Source organism: Serinus canaria, chromosome Z (genome assembly GCF_022539315.1).
Source record: "Serinus canaria isolate serCan28SL12 chromosome Z, serCan2020, whole genome shotgun sequence".
In the NCBI taxonomy this organism is placed as follows: domain Eukaryota; kingdom Metazoa; phylum Chordata; class Aves; order Passeriformes; family Fringillidae; genus Serinus; species Serinus canaria.
In genome coordinates, this window is record NC_066343.1 from 31189354 (window position 1) to 31210553 (window position 21200).

The window sequence follows — 21200 nt, forward strand, 5'->3', positions numbered from 1 at the left end:
AAAAAAGGCATCTGCCAGGCTCTAACTCCCCTTTCCCCACCCCTTTAGCCTAGCAGGCCGCTCCAACAATGCTAGCAAAGGGGACAAGTGTCTCCTGACAGCTGAAGAAATCTCCAGGAGGAGAATGAGGTTTGCAGCAATATGGATACTGGAGAGCTTAATCGATTTTTTCCACAGTACAAAAAAGGGAGAGGGTTGGGGGAAAACAGAGATCACAGTGAAAATGGGAGGAGGGAAATAAAAAAATCCCTTTCTAATAAACTTGTTACTTTTGTTCTCCAAATGCATCTTTTCAGAAAATGCTTTGATGCTAGTATGAATACACTTAATGGAGCAGAGTAGGATGGAGTTGCTGGGGTTGTGTGAAATGAGGAAGAATAGTCTTGCAAGGAGGATGAATGCAGAGTCATTTCTGTGGATGCCAACACAGGAAAGATCTTGGAATAGTAAAATAGTGTAATGCAAGAGATATCTGCAAGACAGATGAATACTTTTTGAACCACATGCTGGGGCAGCTCAGATCTACCTGAATTCTTAGGTTTCATTTCTAAGAAAAATAAAAAATTTATTTTTAACCTTTGAATATTTGCTATTTTCTCAACTGCTTGGAATTACTAGAGATGAAAGGACTGCAGGATTGAATGGGGATTTCGGAAGGCAAGCAATATTTGTGCCTAGCAAATATAGCAGTTTCAGACCAGCTGCTGATGGGGTACCTGCTTCTGCTCTGTTGACTTTCTTCAGTTTTTCGCATCTGGTAAACAAGACTGAGATCCAATTTGCAGAGTTTGATGGCTGTGGTCTTCTTTAAGCATCGCTTTGTACCTAGTCTGATGTTTTCTTTGAGAAGCAACGACAGATAATGAGTTATCAACTTCTCAGCAAGACCCATCTCAGTAAATCCTTCAAGAACAGTAGGTTCAGGAATTTTACCTCTTTTTGAGACTGTGAAAATGTTTATCCATTGCTATTTACTGAAGATAACCTTCTCACCAGGGCAGAGCTTTAGGCAACCTCTGCTATCTCAAGCATATCCTATAGCCCCTTTACCCCCACATCCCCCTCTCTTTCTGCTGAGGACTTCAGTTCCCCCAACGAGGTAGGAGTGACAGGGGAATTGAGAGGAACTATCACATTGCTTTGAGAGGCTGTACACTCGTACTGATGGCAAATTGTATTCCTGTGTAGTTGTTCAGTAGGTGTGCTATCATCCCCCCTATAGCAGATGCCACCATTCTGTTTAGACCAGCTGATATGGAGAGTATTTTTGACAACAGAATTTCCTGTACTCCAGCTGTGCAAAGCCTGATGCATGAATTACTGTAACTCATTAGGGAGGGCTGATTGTCAAGCACATTGATGCTCTCCTGTTTTCTCCCTCTTTGTTGTATCTTGGTTTTCTTGCTTCTGGTGCAGAAGGACTTGAGCTGCTACTGCTGTCCTCAAAGGAGCAAAGACCACCCCTATTCCTCACAGCTCCAAGGTGGAGGCCCACTCTCTATGTGGGGGACTTCAGGTGATTCTTGTGTGACCCCCCCCTCCATGTACTATGTACAGTGAGAGGATGCAGGTCTAGGTCTAAGTGGGGAAAGATATTGCTTGTGGGGAGGTGTGAGCTGTCAGGGAGCAGCTGTATTCCTCCATGGCAAAGAAAAGCAGCCAAGGCTACACAAAGCACTAATATGGCCTTGAAGTCCAAGGCAGACTGCTGGATGCTCTGTCCCCAGGCATTTGTGGTTAGGATGGGATGTATGAGTCTTGAGCAGTGAGCTGGGACACTTTGTTCTTTGAGATGAACCACCTCATTGTAAAAGGTCTTTCGTGCTTTCCCATTTGGGCAGGCAAGACCTTCAGCTGCTGCCATCCTGAAATTTCTTCATATGTGAAGTGTAAACTCTCACAACTCCAACCAGAAAGATGTACTCTTAGCAAAGGCCATAGAGCTGCCAAACCTGCCTCACTGGGGCAGCTTTTTGTCATGTCAGCAGTAAGATTAGAGGCATGGAGGAAGAGGGGGGGTCTTCTGCTCCTGTGAAATGTGTGCAGTGATCCTTCATAACTGCAGGTCGTCATTGAAATTTATGCTGCACTTTTGGGGCAGATTTATGTAGCTCTTTGCAGCGTTCTGTGTGCTCACAGGAAGGAAATGCCTGTATGGCTTGGCCTGGCTGCTGCAGTGCAGGCCCACTGTGTTTGGAGGCAAGACTGAATATATTTCACCTGAAGCACTTTGCAAGGGAAGAGGGAAGAGATCTGTGTGGACCTGAGGGTAGCATGCAGAGCAAGTGACAGCAGGAGTCCAGGCTGCAGGGGTACAGCAGGGAGAGGAAGATTGTCTTTTTTCTTACATCTCACCTAGCAGGCTGGTGTTTTCTCCCCAGTTACCCTCTACTGATTTGTGTTTGGATGAAAATCAAACAGTAAAGATTGCAAAGCCTTTTTGATGTGCTTGGTCTACATTGAGGCAATGCTACCTGACCAGCTCAGGAGGCTGAGCAGGAACTGTCTGGTCATGGTTTTGAAGTCTGGAAAAGGACATACTGCTTTAATGGCAAATAATCAAGCAGGTGGTATCCAACTGCTTAAAAATAGGCCATTCTCATGGAAGTGCTTTGGGCTGGACTGATTGTACGTACGACATTTTCCTGGCATGACCTAACAGTCATGGCTGTAGAAGTCCCATATTTTCAGGATGGATTTGGCTTGTCTCAGTGAATGTTGTCTGGTCATTAGCATCCACTAAGAGTTCTCTGAAGCCAAACAAATGGAAAATGATGACTTTGAAGTAGGATAAACCCCAGCCTGCATGCAAACCTTTGTTCAGACATAAAGTGGTTTCAATTTAGTTTTGTTCAATTTACTTTAAAATGTAGCAGAGATCCTTTGCAAGACAGCCACTGCTTAGTTATGCGTAACTTGCCCAAGTGTCCATATGGAATTATTATTTTAGTTGAGTGCAGTTTGTACCAACAAAGTGAATTCTTTCCCTTTTTACGAACATGAGATTTGAGTGAATGTTGCTATTCACCCTCCCAGAATTAATGCTACGTTATGTGCTTTCATATTGGGTTACATACACAGTGATTGGGATCCAAAGAGGGAACTCTAGCTGTAGTGGGGATAGCATGATTTCAAGTCTGATGGAATTTGCACCTTTCTGTAGAAGACAGATGGTTGTGGTGGGGGAGGAAAGTTGCACCTGTTTGTTTCCACATCTGCTCTAATCCCAAAATTTGGTTCACATAGTCTCAGTACATTGAGTATGCTTACTCATGTGTGAGTTTCATAGTGCTGGCAAGTACTTTCAGTTCTAGAGTGCCTTTGATGGTGTTTGAGGCAAATGTCCAGGAGGAGTTAATTACACAGAGAGTAACCAGAGCTTACAAAATAACACTCTCATGAGTAATTTTTGAAAAAATTCAAAGCGGTATATCTGAGCTTACTTCCTGTAAAAATAAAAATAATAAACTGGCAGCTAGTCAGAAAGCTGGTCACAGTTGTCCAGTTTTGGTGTGAAAACCAGTGGTAGTGTGAGTGTAAGCATGAAGAGATGTGCTCGGAAGAGGTGGTAGTGTTTTACTTGTCAGGTGCTGGCAGGGGACCTGTCCCTGCACAGGGGAGTAGGCAGCTCCATGCCTCACCAAAGGTGAGGCCCACAGGCATCCCATGTTCAGCCTGGGGCATTTCCACCCCAGGTCTTTCCTTGGCTTCCTGCCTTTCGGAGCTTGGTGGCCGCTGTCTGCGGTGGCTAGAGGTACAGAGATTCTGCATCTGTTTGGCTTCAGAGACTCCTGTTGGTCCAAAGTGCTCTCTTGTCCCTTTTAAGTGGCTGCCACCCTCATGGGCTGTGCACTTCCCAAGGCAGGGGGCAGCTGGATCAGAAGCCAGTGTCTGGGACAGGCCCGGAGGCACCACGCTGGGAGAGCCCTGCTGTGCTGCAGGTGGGGAGGCAGCCACATCTGGAGGGTGATCTTCTCTGATCTTCTCTCTTTATGGGCAACTGAAAGGTCCCCGGGGGTAGGAGCTGTGGCAGCCATATAGTTTTCCTTGCGGCAATGGGGATGGGAATGTCTGCATTCCCAGGGGAAGGCTGAGGAGGAAGGAATGCTGTCAGCATCCTGCCTGTGGAGGCAGTCAGTTGGGAGAGACGGAGTGCTGAGCAGCTGCAGGGAGAGCAGCTTCCTGTGTCCCCCAGCAGCCACCACTCTGGCCTGGCCTGCTCCAGGGAGCCATTCTTGCCTGAAACAGAAGTGGTGTCTGAGAGGAGACACAAAGCAGGAAACAACAGCCTGTGACTGTTCTTGCAGGTGAGGAAGGAAGGGCAAACGAGGAGAAGCCATGCTTAACTGAGGTAGGTGGCTGAGGAGATATGAGGATAGGAGCCTGTCAGGCCCTGGGGCTCTGTGGTGGTCAGGCAGGCTGTCATCTTGAGGGAGCAAGATTGTCCCTGCTTCAGTCTGCCCCTTTGTAGCATTTGTGTTAATCAAGTCACAGGCAAAACCCCATTGAGTTAAATGTGGTGAGTCCATTTCCTCTGAGCAGCCAGGATCCAGGGTATGAGTACCTGTGGAGCTGTAGGAGGCATGGGTTGGTGGTGTCTTGAGTGGCAGGCTCAGAGCAGGAGTAGCTTCAGAGAGCCTTCAGCCAGTGGCTGTGTGTCTGTGACCTTCTCATGGGATGAAAAGAGAACTTACCAGGAACTCTGTCTTTTCCTCCCTTCTCCCCCTCCCTCAGGTGGTCTTTGCTTTGAATCAGACTCTCTTGCAGCAGGAGAGCCTCCGAGCAGGCAGTTTCCAGATCCCCTATACGACAGAGGACCTTATCAAGCATTACAACTGTGGAGACCTCAGCTCCATCATCTTCAACCATGACACTTCTCAAGTGAGTCTTGCCACCTCAGCCCTCGTACCACACACATCTCCCTGTAGTGCTAACCCTGTAACACATGTGCTTGTCTTTCCTCAGGCAGGCCCCTTCTGGGTGAGGGCCAGGGCATGGTGCTGACTCCCTGGCACATCTGCTTTCCTGAGCCTTCTTTTCCAGGAGTTTGCACCACCTCAACCCCTCTCTTGCGCCCAAGCAGTGAAGGTGCACCTGGCTTTCCCTTTTTGGATGAGTGCCTTGTTCGCTTTAGCATCAAAGCTCTATGAGTTAATAATTTACTTTCTTAAGGATCCTGTGAAATTACGCTAGTTCAGGTATGAGCAAACCTAACACCAACAGAGAGCAACAGCAGCCTCTCTTGTGAGAATATAAACAGGGAAATGCACTCGTGACTTGGACGCTTTTGTAAGGCTGGGCGAGTTACAAGCTTTTTAATGTCCCCTATCAGTATGATTGTGTGCTGTGGACAAGGCCCAAAGAAGAGAAATTGAGTGAAACAAAGAAAAGATAGATCTAGACTGAATGTGAAGGAAAAGAGACCTTCTGAGACCTCACAGATTTGGGTTTATGGAGATGGTTTCCTAGCAGCACAATGGAATGTAACACTGATCTTTAAACCATGAGAAAATGCCCAGCAGGGACCAATTTGGCCTGTTTGGGCTGTTAGATTAACTAACCTCAGGCTGAGACATCAGGACTCTCTGTTCCTGTTTGTGAGGTATTGCCAGGCAATTTGTGCACATCAGTGAAAACACAGTCTCTGTCCTTAGAGTGCCGAATTGGCCTTGGTACCTGAGCTCTCTGTGCCGAGTAACCATTTTGCTGTGACATATGGCGCAGAGCTGCAGAGTCAAACTAACTCCTGCTTCTCTGGTGCCGAGCTTTGTGTGTGGGCTGCTGCCTCCCCATCCTGCACACCCACCCTCCTGCAGGTGCAGGCATCCTGGTCGTCCGGGCTGCCTAGCTTTTACACCGTGCACTCCATACATAGGTTTCAAAGCATTTCTCAGAGGAGACCAGTGTTTTAAGAGGATGCAGATGCTGCATCGCTATCCTGTGGAGATGCTGCAGACTGCAGACATTGTTGCCCCTAAGTCCTTGGAGAGCTGCTCTGAGACCAGCGTGTTGCCAAGGGAAAAGCTGTCCTTTACTTAATGTGAGGGGCTCCACCTCAGGGCACTCTCCTTGGCAGCAGAGCTGAATACTGATAGCGTGCCACACTGTCAGTTTTATGTTTTTAGTAGAACTTCTCAGTAAGTTGTATTTGACTCCATGCTTGCCCAGTAGATGACTACCTCTGGGCTAACTACCCTTTGGAAAGATAGCTGTAATAGTCTCTGAGGGAATCCAAAGTCTCTGCATCTGCTGCAGTCTTGCAAGGGAAAGCACCTGGCTTATTAGTGGGTCTGCTCTCCAGAAATCACCACTTGCAGGCCCTTTAGTTAACCATCCCTGTGACTGAATGCCTAAAGCTACTTGTCAAGAATCCAGGATTGCTGCAGCAATAGCAGACCCACGTTTTCTCTCCACTGGCAGGAGGTCAGGGTAGTATGCAGCCACAGCTGTCCTTGGGGGCCCCAGGGGAGGAAGCCAGCATTTTAAAAGATATTGTCAGGACAGAGCAACTGGAGGTGGTACCCCTTCTTTCTTGACAAAATCTGTCCCTCTTAATGTTTAGAGATTTTTTTTTAACTACTTCAAATTGCACAGTTATTCTTTGGCAGCCTGAGGGCTCTGATACCAGTCAAATTCTCTTAGAAGAGCATAATTATCATTATAGTTATGTCATACCTGTGGCAATTTAAGAAAGAGGTATGTAGCTAAAGGCAGTTAGTGGCAAATACTTTCTTCAACTGAGCAATCAGGATTTAGGGTCTTCAGTGTGGCAAAATGATAGTATTTGTTGACTTTGAATTAAAAAAAAATTCATTTGGCTAAGTCATGAAATGATACATTGAGAGAAATGAAGCATTAGAAGTTTATTAATTATTTTTTAGCTTGCTTTGGGTTTTGTCCTATGGTCTGTGCCTTGAGGGATGAGGCAGTTGCTACACTGTGTGGAACAAAAATGCCTGTTCATAATGGCTGCCTGTGAAATAAATTCCCCTTTCACAAATAATTTTTTTTCTCCCTTAGGTCCCAAATTTCATCAATGCTACACTTCCAGCCCATGAACGCATTACTGCCCAAGAAATAGACAGCTACTTCCGGCAGGAGCTCATCTACAAACGAAATGAGCGAATGGGCAGGAGGGTGAAGGACCTGCTGGAACAGCACCCAGACAAGAGTTTCTTCTTTGCCTTCGGAGCTGGTATGTAACTGTGGTGCCATTCAACCTGAGCTCATCCTTCATGTGTTGTTGAGAAGCATTTTGCAAATGCTTGCCTCAGTTTAAAGAGGGGTCAGTATTTTTACTGTGGTGGACATGGAACTCAGCTTCTCCCTGATAGTTGTAGCCTAGAAGGAAAACCTTTTCAGTGTAGGAGACTGTTTTTCTTCAGTGTGCAAAGAACTCACAGTGCCTGTGCTTACTACAATATCTGTTAATTACAGACATATTTGTTGTATGTAGAGGTGAAGATACTGAGTCAGCTACAGTGCATGAGCAGGAGGAACAGGTCATTAACATACACATGTGTTTATTGTCTGAGCAACCAGTGCAAGAGGATAGGAGCAACAGGGAGCTGAGATGAAAGGCAGCACATCTGAGGCTGCACTACTGCTTCAATTAACCTTTCAAATGTTCAAAAGAAGAATATGCCAAATTGTGTGAATCTAAGGGACTCAGTAAATGCAAGGGAATGAGCAAGGCACAGTTTCACCTTTCTCTTCTTCCTGCACCTCCTTACCTCTTTAACTACACTTCCACAAGGAAGTTGTGTCTGCTACTATTTTGGAACAGCACAGTAGGCCCAGCTGGGGAAGACCTACTCCATTTTATGCCTCTTATCAGTCAGCAGGACTCTACAGGCACATCCAGCAGCACATGCAACTTAATAAGGTTAGCATCTACGCTTCAGACTAGGGCTGGGTGGAGGGTATGAACACAATTGTTTTGCCATGACTCCTTTATTCTAGCTCCAGGGAGAGGAAGAACTTAGAATCAGCGTTAAAAAAGGTAGGTGCTAATTCCCAGAGAAGTATCACATCCCCTCCACCAAGAGCCATATGGCCTTTGGGAAAGGGGGAAAACTGAGACTGGTGTCAGCATCCATGTGTGGTTTTCTAGTCTCAGTGCATATTGCTTTAGTGAGGATGAAAGATCTGGACAAGGCAAGAAAACTACTTACTTAAACACTAAAGGCATTAGTATTCGGAGTCAGTGAGAATTTCTGTATTTGCAACAGGGAGTTGTGTTTACCATAACAAGGGCCAAATGTGTGAGAGCTGAGATGTCAGGAAAGGTGGCTGACCATGTTTGTTCAGATGTGTGTGAAGATTGTAACTCGCAGTCTTCCTGCAGTCTCACTGCTCTGTGCAACTTGCTGTCACAAAGAGCAGTGAAGCAATGACCTGGTTGTGTAGATTCATGTCTTTCTGTAGGCTAAGGCCAGGGCATTGCTGCACTCCACTGCTGAAGTTCTGACCACGTTTGAGCATGCTGCACTGATGTTTCTGACAAAAGCATGCACCAGCCCCAGGTCCAAGTTGCATCTGTTGCAGGTAGCCACTCTTCTGTCAGGAGGCCAGTTGCAGATATTTGGGCTTTGGTTACTGCTTCACAGTTTGAGTGATGAGCAACCCACATGAGCTGACATATGTGTTGCTCTGACATGTCCCAAGAGCAAGATCCTTTGCGAGGAGAGAGCTTCTTCCCTTCCTTGCACACACTCTGAATCCCAGCAGCTGCAAATATCTTTAGATGGTTTTGTGTCATTTGTTTCCCCTTCCATCAATTTCTTTTTGCTCCTGCCCTTCTGCCCAGACTGTCTTCATTGTCATGGGTGTGCACAGCACTGCCCCAGAGTCCAGAAGCACTGCAGGACCAGGACAAATCCCTGTCCTTAATTTCTCAGCTTTCTTGTTCTCAGCTTTCATGACAGTACTAAAATCCTTTCCCAGGCTTACTGGAATCTCACTTTTTTTTTTTTTTTCCTTTTATTTTCCCCGTTCCCCCTTTTCTGTGTCCTGATTGCCAACATTTCTGTACTGCAGCACTCCTGAGAACCTTGTGCCTAAATGAACACCCTTAATCTTTGGCTATGTGTACATGGCTTGATCTCCAAGCACCCGGTGTGCTCTTCTCATGCTTTTCCATCATACTTTTGAACCCAGACAGCTTCCCTGTCTTCTCTAGGGACTTTGGACTGATTTTGAAATTGTCTCTAATTACTCTCTGGCTTTGATACCAGTCTGTACTCTGTTCTCATCTGCTCTTCCAAATAGGTCTGTTCAAAGGCTAGTGCCAGCCTCCCACATTTGGCAGCACAATTCTTGATTACACCCCTGTTTGACTGCATAAGGTTTTTTGGTGGGTTTTTTGATCATTTGTTTATTTGTTTTGTTTGTTTCTTATTAAGCATCTAAACGAGAAGTAGCATCACAGGGTATATTGCAGAAAACAGATCAATTTTTACAGATTTCTGTGGTTTCCTGAGTGCGTATTGCAATTATGAATGCAGTCTTTCATTGTTTTCCAGCCAGCTAATTCAGCCGTTTGCTTATGCAGATTGCCGTATGTGATTGATAATTATGTGGAAGAGTTATTTTTATGCCAGCAAGCAGTGAAGATGAACAAATATCTTGTGATCAGTTTTAAGCATTGCCTGGAATTGTACTGCTGTTAATTACTGTGGAAAGGTTCCAGGAAGGTGCTCATACAAGGCAGGTTAGAATGAGTAGTAGGAAAAGAGATGTTAAAAAAAAGGCGATAGGAATGGAAATAAATCATGATGGCGTGGTGGTTTGCCCTCTTCTGACCACCAGTGAAGAAAGTATCTCCTAGCAGTAGCTTATAACCTTATAAGGTTGTATTAAAATGGTAGTGGGATATTTAAGCATCTCCCAGTTAGAAGGGGAGAGAAGACTTTCAGTTATTTTCTTTCTAGATTTTTTTCACTCTGTATTTGTTTTTAAAACAGCTAGGCTTTTTGTAAGGAAAATTCAGTCTTTCAATTAACAAAACACCATTGAAAAAAAAAACTTTTATCATCAATTATATGCAAGCAAGATCATGGTTTGTGGGTGACTGTGCTATTACATATATCTTCTCTTGTTATTTAAACTACTCTTGCTATTTTTATTTTAAATGGAGGAAAATCAGAAAATACTGATTTATTTTATATGCTAACTGGATTGGTGGGATTTAGAGATTTGTAATACGTTGTGCAAAAGAAGTGTCCTCCCTTTTCAGGTCTTGAAATAGCTGCATGGCTATAGACATTAACTTCTTACATCAAATTATGTGTGTCAGTTTGGGCTATAATTAATTTGATCATTAGATTCAGTATATTTTATGCCTTTTTAAAAATCAGTCAGGCAAACTCTCCCTATATTTGGTCAAAAATGCTTCATAGTCAAAGCTCATTTCTGGAACTTTATTTGTTTGGAAGTAATTTGTACCAAAGTGAAGAACTAAAAAGCAGCAGATTTTGCTGAAAAGATCCAAAACACTGTGCTTCTGGCCAGAGTGCAACCAAGGAAAGTTTCAAGCCAAAATAAGTCTCTTTGAGAGATTTAGAGGAAAGCATGGGAAGAGAGAGCTAGCAATGCCGGCAGCATTCCACTACGTTCAGTAAAGATTTATCTTAATTGTGGACAGGCCTTTATGTATGGTAGGGTTACGAGCCAGGCCTAATCCCTTTTGCCAGTGGTGGAACTTGCGAAGCAAAGCCAGCTATAATCTTTCACCAGCAGTCTTCCTTTCGTATGCATTTCTAATTTCACTGCATTCTGGAATGGCACGTTCAGGACCTGGATGCTGAGCCAGCGTGTGTGATGGCATGTGTGATTCCCTAGCCAGTCAGCCAGGTAATGCTGTAGGTTTCTGGTTTGTCTAGGAAGGGAACACTGACAAAGTGAGAACTGCTGTACTGTGGAGAGTTTTACCACTTATCCAAATTTTACAAGAATGCTGCATGCTGGCTAAACCTTCCCAGAGTCAAGGGATAGTTGATACTGGCAGAGAGCTCTGGAAATTGTCTGAGTCATCCTTCTGCTCAGAGCAGGATCATATAGAGCAAGCAGTTTTCCTAGGACTGGAGTATGGGCAAGGATGAAGACTCCAGAATCTCTCTGCATGATCTCTTCAAGATGCTTTTTCTTATGTTTAAGTTGGACTTCCTGAATATCACTTTTTGTCCATTGCCTCTTGTCCTTTCATGGAATATTACTACTGGGAAAAGTTCTGCTCTATTTTGCAACCTCCTGCGAGGTATTTGTGCATAAGTTATGGCCCCCAAGCGTTCTCTTATCCAGGCAGAATAGTCTCAGCCTCTCCTAGAATTTCACATGTTCTAATTATTTCACAATCTTTGTGGCCCTTAGCAGCACCCACTCTCCAGTATGTCCTCATCACTTTTGAGCTGGGAAGCTCAGAGCTAGACGCTGGATGGACCCAGGTATGCATTACCTGGGCTGAGGAGCAGGAAAGGATCACCCCCCTCAATCTGCTGGCAGCACTTATCCTCACACAGCCCAAGGGGCCATTGGCTGCCTTTGCCACAAAGACTGGCTAAAGACCTACTTGATGACCACCAAAACACCACATCTTTTTCTGCCAAACTAGTCTTGAGCCAGTTGGTGCTCAGCCTGTCGGGGTGCCTGAAGCTATTCCTGCCCAGGTGCAGAACTTGATTTGCTGAACTTTATGAACTGAGTTTCCCCTCATCATAAATCCATACTGACCACTCCCAACCATTTGCTTATCAGTGACACATTTGGAAATAATTTTCAGGGTGATTTGCCCCACCACCTCCCCCAGGAACAGAGGTGTGGCTGAGCAGCTTTTAATTCCCCAGATCCTTCTTCCTGTGCTTCTTGAAGACAAGAGTCACACTTGCTTTCTTTCAGTCCTCAGGGACCTTCCTCACTTGCCATGACCTTTTGAAAGTAATTGAGACTGGCCTCCAGTGACATTAAGCAAGCTAACACAGTTTCTCTGGATGTATCCTATAGGGACTTGAATATGGCCGGTTTATTTGAATGTTCCATAACCTGATCCTTCTCCACCCATAGTGAACCTTCTTTGCCCTAGATGTTCCCTCTAGTCATAGGATCCTGAGATTCCTGAAGGTTGGTTCGACCACTGAATAAAGTAACAGAGACATTTAGTACTTGGCCTTTTCCACATTCTTTGTCATCAGGTCTTCTGCCCCCTTCAGTGCTTAGATTATTTTTATCTAGTCTACAGCTTACTGCTGACGTGCCAATAGAGGCATTCCATGTTCCCCTTGATGTTTCTAACCAGATTCAGTTCTAGATGGGTTTTTCTTCAGCATGGTCATTTCATTCTATTTTTATTCCTTTAGCTTACTTATGGTTTCTCTTGGAGGAGCTGGAGAATAAGACAGAGAAAAAAAAAGTGTTAGGGTTTTTATTATGTAGGAGGAAGCATACTTAATGGCTTGGGATCTTGACTTTATTTTGACAGACAAGACCTCTGCTGAAGCCAGGTTTCCAGGAGCCAAGCTGAAATTCCCTCTAGTCTCTCCTGCCTCTTTGAACAGTTGAGAAACTCCAAAGTGTCAGTTCATGAATAAGAAGTACAGAGGGATCTAAGATTCCTTATATCCCTGTGGAAGAAATTACTGACTTCAGTGAGAGAGGCTGGCTGATTTGACAGCCTCAGAAGCTGGTCCTCTTAATCTTGAGAACACTGGAAAATTCCTTTTTCTCTTAGAGCTCTATTTTCTTGCTCCTGAAAAAAAGGTCATTTTGAGGATTTAAAGTATATTGAATGTTGGTAAGCCACCATTACACAAAGAAAAAAAGGTATTGGTGAGAACTTCTTCAGCTACCATTTCTTCTAATTACTAAAGAAATAACAAATGTGTTTATTTGGCATTAGTCAGACTGTATGGAATCAAACCTCCAGGGGCTGACTGTTTTTTTCCCAGACAGAATGTGTTACCACCAATGGTTATCCCAGTCTGCTGTAGCCCACCAAATGGCTTCTTTCAGCTTCTCCAGGTTTTGAGGCAATTTTTGTGATGTGAGAGGTCAGTTTTGTGTCAGCCTTAGGTGCCATACAGGCATGTCTAAACCCATTTCCATCAATCCTTATGTCATATAAAGAAAGAAAAACAACAAAAAACCAAAACCCAAACAAACAAAAAACCCAAACAAAACAAAATAAAACAAAACAAAAAAAAACCCCCACAAAAACCACCACAACAACAGCAACAACAAAAAAAAAAAACCCAAACCAAAACAAAAATTCCAGGGGCAAGTGTGCTGAATCTGAGTAATGTGTTAGGTGGTGCTATTTCCATGTAGAGCTATTTAGTCTTACTTCTTGACATTTTCTGTTCCATCTGGAATCTTTAGATGTGAAATTCTGCAAGAAGACCAAGATTTCTTTTCTCTGGGTAAAAAAAGATGGGAGAAAGGATCTGTCAGCAGTGGATGTAAAAAGCAGTCAACAGTGTAAAGCCCAGGATGTATCTGTCCAGCTTACATGAGTGTTTATACCCATAAAACAAAACAAAAGAAAAACCTGCCATGGGAATACAAAAATTGCTCAGGGAAGTATGATATCACTCTGAAATTTGGTGGGAATTAGAATCCACCATGGAAAATTTGAAGCTGCCATCAGTATATTTGGAATTGGAGGTATGGGCTGCACAGGGAATGTAGGTTTACCTATGCTTTATGGAAAAGATTTGAAATGTTTAATGAGTAAGTTCACCTTCTGTAAGAGCGTGGATATTTGTGGAGCCTGGAAGAGGTAAAAAAAAGCTGGTGGGAGGGGCAGGAAGACAACGTAGTGATAAAATAGATTTAAAAAACAGATTAAATGAGTCCTCTGGGGCCACCTCACTTCTCCCTGGGCTCAAAGGGCTTGCTGATTGCCTGCATGCTCCTGTCTCTGGAATGCGGCAGCGTTTTAACTTCCTTGGGTGGGAGGAAAGGCTGAGTGCCTGAAGGTGTGCCTGTACCTCTGTAATCTGAGAGTACCAGATACAACCCAGCAGCTTTGAGACTGTTTTCCTTAGTAGGCTCTTTGAGTCTTCAGAATGCTAATGACAGGGTTTATTAGAACAACAACCCCTGAAGGGGAAAGATAATGTGGTGTGGAGGCAGGACCCACATCCAGCGCCGCAGGGTTCACATGAAGGGCACTACTCCTGACATCTCTGACAACCAAATGAAGAAAGCTTTGCATTTCTCCGTTAGAGGCAATATCCTCTGTTCTAATATATTAGTACAGCTGTCAAAATCAGCCAGACCAAAATACTGTGCTGTTTCTGCTCGGGTACTGACAGTCTTCTTTTCAGTGCTGGGTTTGCCCATTACTGCCTTTACTGGGCAGCCAATGTGGGAAAACTTTCATCATGTAATGTGTGTTTTGAGCTAGGGGAATTTCAAGTCCTTAATAACTTTTTTACAGGAAAAGAAGGAATGGTGTGTAATGGGAGCAGGTCCAGTGGCAGAGGTGTCTGTGAGTAGTGTAGCTCAGGTATTACACTGGTGATTCCTTCTCTTACTGGTTGGGAAGGAATTGGCTGCTATCATAGTGTCTCTGTAAGGGTCTTCTTGTCTCATACTCTCAGGAAAACTCAGTAAATGGATACACAGTACATAAGGCTGCCTGCATATAAACTGTTTTTCTTCACTAATTGTTTCACAAAACAAGCAATAAGGACACGTAAACTTTTCTTCTGTGTTAATTTAGCCATAAATTCAGTCTTATAATCAGTGAAAAAGTTTTTTCTAACTTTATTTTTTGGGGATTGTCAGGATGTTTGACTTTGCACAAGGGTAAAAATGGGAATCCATGCAGTAAAAAATACATCTTACGTTTAAGAGGCCTAATTTTCAACAGAAACAGGTAGATGAATATCTTCTTATCTTTCACAAGAAAAATGCCTTCATTTTGGCTCATGCAAATTGTAACTCCACATGCTTCTTTTCTGTGGTGTTAGACCATTTTTACCATGTCATACAAGGCTACTTGTACAGCATCTACTACTTTGAGAAGTTGCATAGGTGAGTTGATTAACAAACCACATCGCTTTTGAAGAAATGTAAGATTATATTTTTTCCTCCTGAGTGAACTTAAGTCTGAGGCACTTTCTTTAAGCCTTTTCATGTCTAGGGAAAGTACTTTCTTGAGCACAGAGAATACCACTGTTCTGCAATTATACCAAGCAATTTTCCTGTTTGGTTCAAGAGTAGTGAGGTACAGTCCACTAAGGCTTTGTACTAATAAAAGATTTCCAGGAAATCATGTTTTTGTGGACAAAAATTATCATCATCTCAGTAGGATAAAACCTTGGTTCAAAGTTTATGGAGTAGTATTTCATTAATATTTCATCTTGTAGGTAATCCAAGGAAGGATTTTGCTTGGAGGTCTGCAGTCTGAAAAATACAGGAAGGCATGGGAGGGCTGTTTGTGTGGGATTTGACCTGCAAGCCTGCAGAAGTGTTTTAATGCAACATCCTTATACTCCTACACCTAATGTGAATTCAGGGATTCTTTAAGTTTACTTACAGCATCACTGGTGCCACCTCATCCCTTTTAGTCTTTGTCATTACCTTCTCCCTGCAGTATTCAGGGAGACTTAACATTTCCTTCTCCCTGCAGTATTTGTGAGACAACCATGCTCTTTGTCCTTTCGTATCTGTTCTGGTACCTGGACTTTTCTGGACTTGGAAGTACTGTGAGAAGGAAGAGTTTACTGGATTTACTATTACATGTTTTGCATTTGATACACTTGGATGGCAGATTTGGAATTCCAGCCAGTTATGACTGATCTCTGTTTTCCATATGTTGCTTGAATTATCTAACGTAACTAAATGTGCAAAATTGTGCACATCTAATGTGCAAAATTTCCTCCCCCTGATTCTGGGAGAAGTGAAGTGTGAACTCGCTACACATGGGTATATCGTACTCATGCTTGAAAACAGTGTCTTCCTCTTGAAAGGTGTGTGCAGAAAACATATGTATAAAGCAAACTGATTTGTAATTTAATTGATCACATCATGCTTTCCTTCTTTTGCTTTGGATCATAAATATTTTGTCTAGCTTTTTTCCTTCATAATTGTCTTCAAGATCTGCATCCCAGTGTGTACTTAAAAAGCATAACTGTGTTTTTATGTTAAAGACAAAGTTATGAAGAATGAATGCAAATGATAATTGCCACAGGCATTTCCAGGAAGTTTCTAAATAATTGTCAGGTCCATACCTCTGAAACTATCTTTAAAGTATTTGTTTCAGTGATGCATGGAGACTCTGGCCCCAAAAGTCCATTCTAGTGCTTTTCATCCAAATAAACATCTAGCTGTATGATGTCCCCAGTGGCTGGACTAATTTGTGCTGTTTTGTGATTGCAGTGCTTTAGTTGTTCCCACAACATCTTGGAAGTCAGCAGTCAAGATCAGGTTTCCTAACAAACAGTTTGGTGTCTTTACATGTATGTCCAGTGATTCATTGTCTTGGGATGTTTGTAAATGGTGAGGGCTTGACATGTTTTTGGGGCGGATGGGAAGTGCCATCTTTCTACTAAAGAAAACACAGAGTTGTGTATGCTTGGGAGTTTTCTTTTACACGACTTTAAGAGGTCAAAAACTTTATTTGTCTGCTTGGAATAGTCAATTTTATTGAAATTCAGAAAGGAGTGTAGTTTTGATGAGTCTTACAGACTTGGTTTCAGTGAAAAATTAAAATTTATTAACAGAAACAGAACCTTTGCCTTGCAGTATTTCCTAGTTCCTTTTGCTAGAGGCAGAAATATTTCAGACTAATAATGGCTCAAATTTGGGTTCAGCAATCTCTGCTGAGACCCAGTCATCTAGACAAAACCTACCTAAACTTACAGAAGCAGCTCTGCAAGCTCTGACAGTAAAAGCTGCAAGCAGGAGACACAGGTTTCAGGGCAATAGTAGGAGCCCATGTTCTGCAGGATTGAGCATGGCTGTTGAGGAAGGTCAGAAGCACACAATGCCTGGTCAAGTCTGCAAGTGCACATTGGCCCAGATGCGTTGTACTTTGAGCATATTGCCTGTTGTGGTCCCTGCATGCCATCTCCTTTTGTTGCAGATTAAAGGCCTGGGTCTTATTTACTCTCCAGTAGAGTGCATGGCTGAGCTGGTCCACACAACAGCTTCTTAGTTTCTCTTTGAGCTTGAACACAGAAGAATAAAGATTCATGACTCCCCACCCCCTGCCAGAGTAAATTGACCTCTTGGAGGCATCTCTTCACCTAGTGGTGTGAGGATAATGCAGGGCTATGTACAGAAAGAAAAGAGCAAGCTTTCTGATAAGACAGAGCCCAGGGCCTTTCTTTTGGGGAGCATTCAAGTGTGTTAGGCTAAAATAGAAAACAGGTGAAAGAGGCCTGCACCCTGTCACGTGACTGATCATCTAAGTCTCCCTTGCAGCAATAGCTGCTTCATCTTAAACCTTGGGGAGTGACTCTTTCTTGTGTTTCTTACCGTTGTTTTTGACAATCTGATCTCTCAGACACCACTGAGTGCTTTTTGTGGTGGTCCCCAGTAATGAGTCAAAAGTTCTGACTCTAGTGAGGCTCCTGATGGGGTCCTGTACCTCAAACCCTCACCCTTCTGCCACTTTTTAAATTTTCACATCTCACTCAGTTGAACCTGGGCCACAAACAAGCTCTGTCTCATGAAGAGTGAATGGCTCACCTTATGGACAGTGAATACTGCATCACCCAGCCCTTTATGTTCCTAGCCTGAGTGGCTCCTGATTGATCACGTCTTGTGAACAATCTAATATCCCGTGCCTGTTTGTATTTGTATGCATCTCTTTTACACATATTTATTCAATTGGTCCGTTCCCTTTTGCACAATATTAGTCCATCATTTTTCTCTCACATGCAGACATATCTTATTGCCTTGGCAACAATGAGCAAAGGCATTCTGTGAAAGTATGTACAGATAACAGTGATAAAAAATATATTCTTATCACTGCATTAAATTAAATTAAAAATAAAGAGCCCAGCTACAGGAAATCACTCAAGCAGGTTCACTGGTTGAAATGGGATTCATCCATGTGCTACAGTGATTTCCTACATTCCACTCTAAATCACTGCTCTGAGCAAGGATGACTGAAAATTGATGGAGGAGTAGTATGTTTAATGGTGTGGCATGAGCAGCTATTCAGTAACTCACTTACATATGAAATCCATGTAGCTGTAAGCTCTAAAACTCTTAAACTGGCTTGAGGAGAATTATTTTAAGACCATACATTGCCCTTTAGATTGTTTGTCTTTATGCCCTGTCTCTTTCCTCCTGAAAGATTTGGATTAGGAAAAAAAGAGTTCAGAGACTTGGCAATGCTTTTCACTTCTGACAATGAGATTTGACTCATGCATCATTGCCTGCATGAGGTGAATGCCTCATCTGAACTTGGAATATACACTGCCCCCATCCTTGTCAGTGAGAGGCACTTCTCTACAAGTCCAAGTTGTCCTACCTCCATGTCATTTAAAAGGAACGGATCACCCTTTGGAAGCACCTCTTCCTCTGCTGTGGGGAGGCAGGGAAGGAGGAATGAATCCCTCTCCCCTTCTCTTTGCACATATCTCTCCTCTGTGTTAAGGGTGAAAGATGGAAACTAAGTCTGGCATCTTAAATACCTAGTGTTTGTTTTACAGTAGCTAATTTTACTCAATTACAGTATTTCATTACAGTCATTCCTGTTCCTTGCTGCAGCTGGTCATTTTTGCTGACGTGATGGAATTCTTGCTTAGCTGAGCCATCCTGAAGCAATAGAGACCATCAGTATTAGGTTAGGTCAACATAATGGTACACAAGCTTTGCTCCTTCTGAAGACAAAATTTAATCTGAGGAGGTGGGGCAAAATCCAATTACTGTATGAGAAAATATGGTACCCAATGGGTGTGCATTGCAGTGTTCAGTTAAAAGGTTTAATTTGAGCTAGATTGGTTTATGCTGTTAGGCTCTGGGGAAAAGCTCATCTTGTGCTCAGATGGTACCATCCAACTCATGCCTTAAGCTGGTACATCATAAGCAGTTTGCTGTTGTGGTGTGAGAATCTGGAATTTTAGTACTCCCATTCAACCCCTTTTGGAATGAAAAGTCATTAATCCCTTATGTTTAGTCTCCTGATATTCTCAGCACTATTAGAATTCTCTTTATAACTTGCTTTCCCTGGCTACTAGAATAATTCTATTGGTCCTGTTGCCATGTATTTATGAACAGTATTATCAGAAAACAGTTCTTCTGGAGTTACTTATCAGTTTTAGCACTGTGTACATCTACAGAAGCAAGGAATCATTCCAATGAGTAATTTGCTAATGGCCAATTTTAGTTTATGTAGGCTGTTAAATGAAGAAATGTTTTCTGAAAGCTGGATCTATGAGGGAGTGGGCAAGACCTTTGTTCTCTCTTTGTTCTCTCTTTCTTCTGCTTTTCAGCAGCCTGGTCTGATGACAGGTTAGAGTGATGGTGGAAGATATTCTGTGAACAGAGCATACAGTCAGGAAAGCTCCTGCAGTCTTTGAGTAGTCATTTATTCACTATGATGCCAAAATACAGCCACGACAGCTCACTGAGAATGGAGTAGAGATGTAAATCACAGAATGAGGGCAGTACTATCTAAGTCCTTCTAAAACTAAGCCCTTTCATCAGCATGGCTGAGGTCAAGTGTCTGGCCCCAGTGGCATATAATGAAGAAGCTGATCAGTCATTGAAGCCAATGATCATTGAAGCCAATGATCTAAGTCATTGGCTTTCAGAGTGGAGAGTGTTAAGATGTGGCCAGATTCTGACCTTCTTTGCATCACCACCGGTGGTAGACTCACTGCTGCTCTTGAACAAGGGTCCAAGAAGTTTAAACTTCATCTCTTATTGCATCAAGTAATCCACAATGGCCCGATAATCACAGAGTCAGGTTAAAAAAGATGTCTGAGATGATAAGTCCAACCTTTGACCAATCACCACCATGCCAACTAGACCACGGCTCTAAGTGACACATTCAGTCTTTCCTTAATACTTCCAGGGATGGTGACTCCACCACATCCCTGGGCAGCCCATTATGCAACAACCTGTGGGACCAGAGTAATTGCAATCTCATCTGCATTTTAGAAAGGCAGAATGTAGTAATTTGAGTGACCTTGGGGAAGTTCGCTCATCAGCGATCATGAGCAATCACTCATTAGAGATTCTGTGTTTCTGGTGCATGTTGATGGGGAGTGATAAAGCCCTGCCTGCCTTGAGTGTGGCACACCTCCTGTGATGAGGAAGGACTTTGTTGTTTTTCTCTCTCTTTCCATGTGGTTGGCGAGTTCTGATGTCATTTCTCTTTTACCTGCAGGTCACTTCATGGGCAACAACACAGTGATTGATGTTTTGAGGAGAGAAGGGTACGAAGTAGAACACACTCCAGCTGGACAAGCCATCAACAAGTAATGCATGCTTTCACCTAGCTGAGCAGCCAATGGGGGGAATTTCTAAACAATTATGAAGTAGGAATGGTAGCTGGAATTATAACTAAGAGGAAGCTAGGCTTTTTCTCTCTTTCCCAGCAGTTTACTTTTCTCTTCCATGAGCTAGTTTGGAAAGGGGATTTTATTTGGTTTTGTTTTGGTGGGGTTTTTTTTGTTTGTTTGTTTTTTGGGTTTTGTTGTTGGGGTTGGGGCTCTTTGGTTTGTTGGTTTGTTGTTGTTGGTTTTGTGGTAGTTATTTTGTGGGTTTGGGGTTGTTTTTTGGTGGGTTTCTTTTTGTTTGTTGGGGTTTTTTGTGTTGTTTTTTGGGGTTTTTTTCTTCTTCTTCTTGTTAATAAAATTTCCACCCTTGTAAGTTTTTAACTCTTAAATGAACATCCACAGAGTATGGAGGCTTGGTTTATCAGATCTGGATTCTGTCTTGTATCACACAGGCTCCCAGGTTTCTCTTTCCTCTCTTTTATATGTTTGGCTGCCCTGCCTTGTAATAATCCTTCTTATATACTGCTATTTTTTATTCTTTCTGTTTTCTCTCTCCCAGTCTGGAATCTGGTTGCCCGTAGTCTTTGCAAACTGTCTCTGTGACTGATTGCTCCCATGTCCCCTGTTTTCTTCTGCATATTTAAGCAAATCTGCATTTTGCTGTTCTGGTTCATCCTGCAGCTGTCCTTTGGGATAGACCCTTCAAGCTTCTTTTTATCTCTCACTGGATGCTTTTATCCA

General features: G+C 43.1%; 2 protein-coding genes across 2 annotated transcripts in view; both read left to right on the top strand.

The window, feature by feature from the left end:
- Window positions 1-21200, top strand: part of HOOK3 (hook microtubule tethering protein 3) — a 945081-nt gene that overhangs the window by 388498 nt on the left and 535383 nt on the right. The gene's annotated exons all lie outside the window — the stretch shown is intronic.
- Window positions 1-21200, top strand: part of TRABD2A (TraB domain containing 2A) — an 82424-nt gene that overhangs the window by 50783 nt on the left and 10441 nt on the right. Inside the window, exons 3-5 of the mRNA XM_030237477.2 lie at window positions 4735-4881; window positions 7021-7195; window positions 20348-20438. Coding sequence (XP_030093337.2) covers window positions 4735-4881; window positions 7021-7195; window positions 20348-20438 — 413 coding nt within the window. The remainder of the gene's footprint in view (window positions 1-4734; window positions 4882-7020; window positions 7196-20347; window positions 20439-21200) is intronic.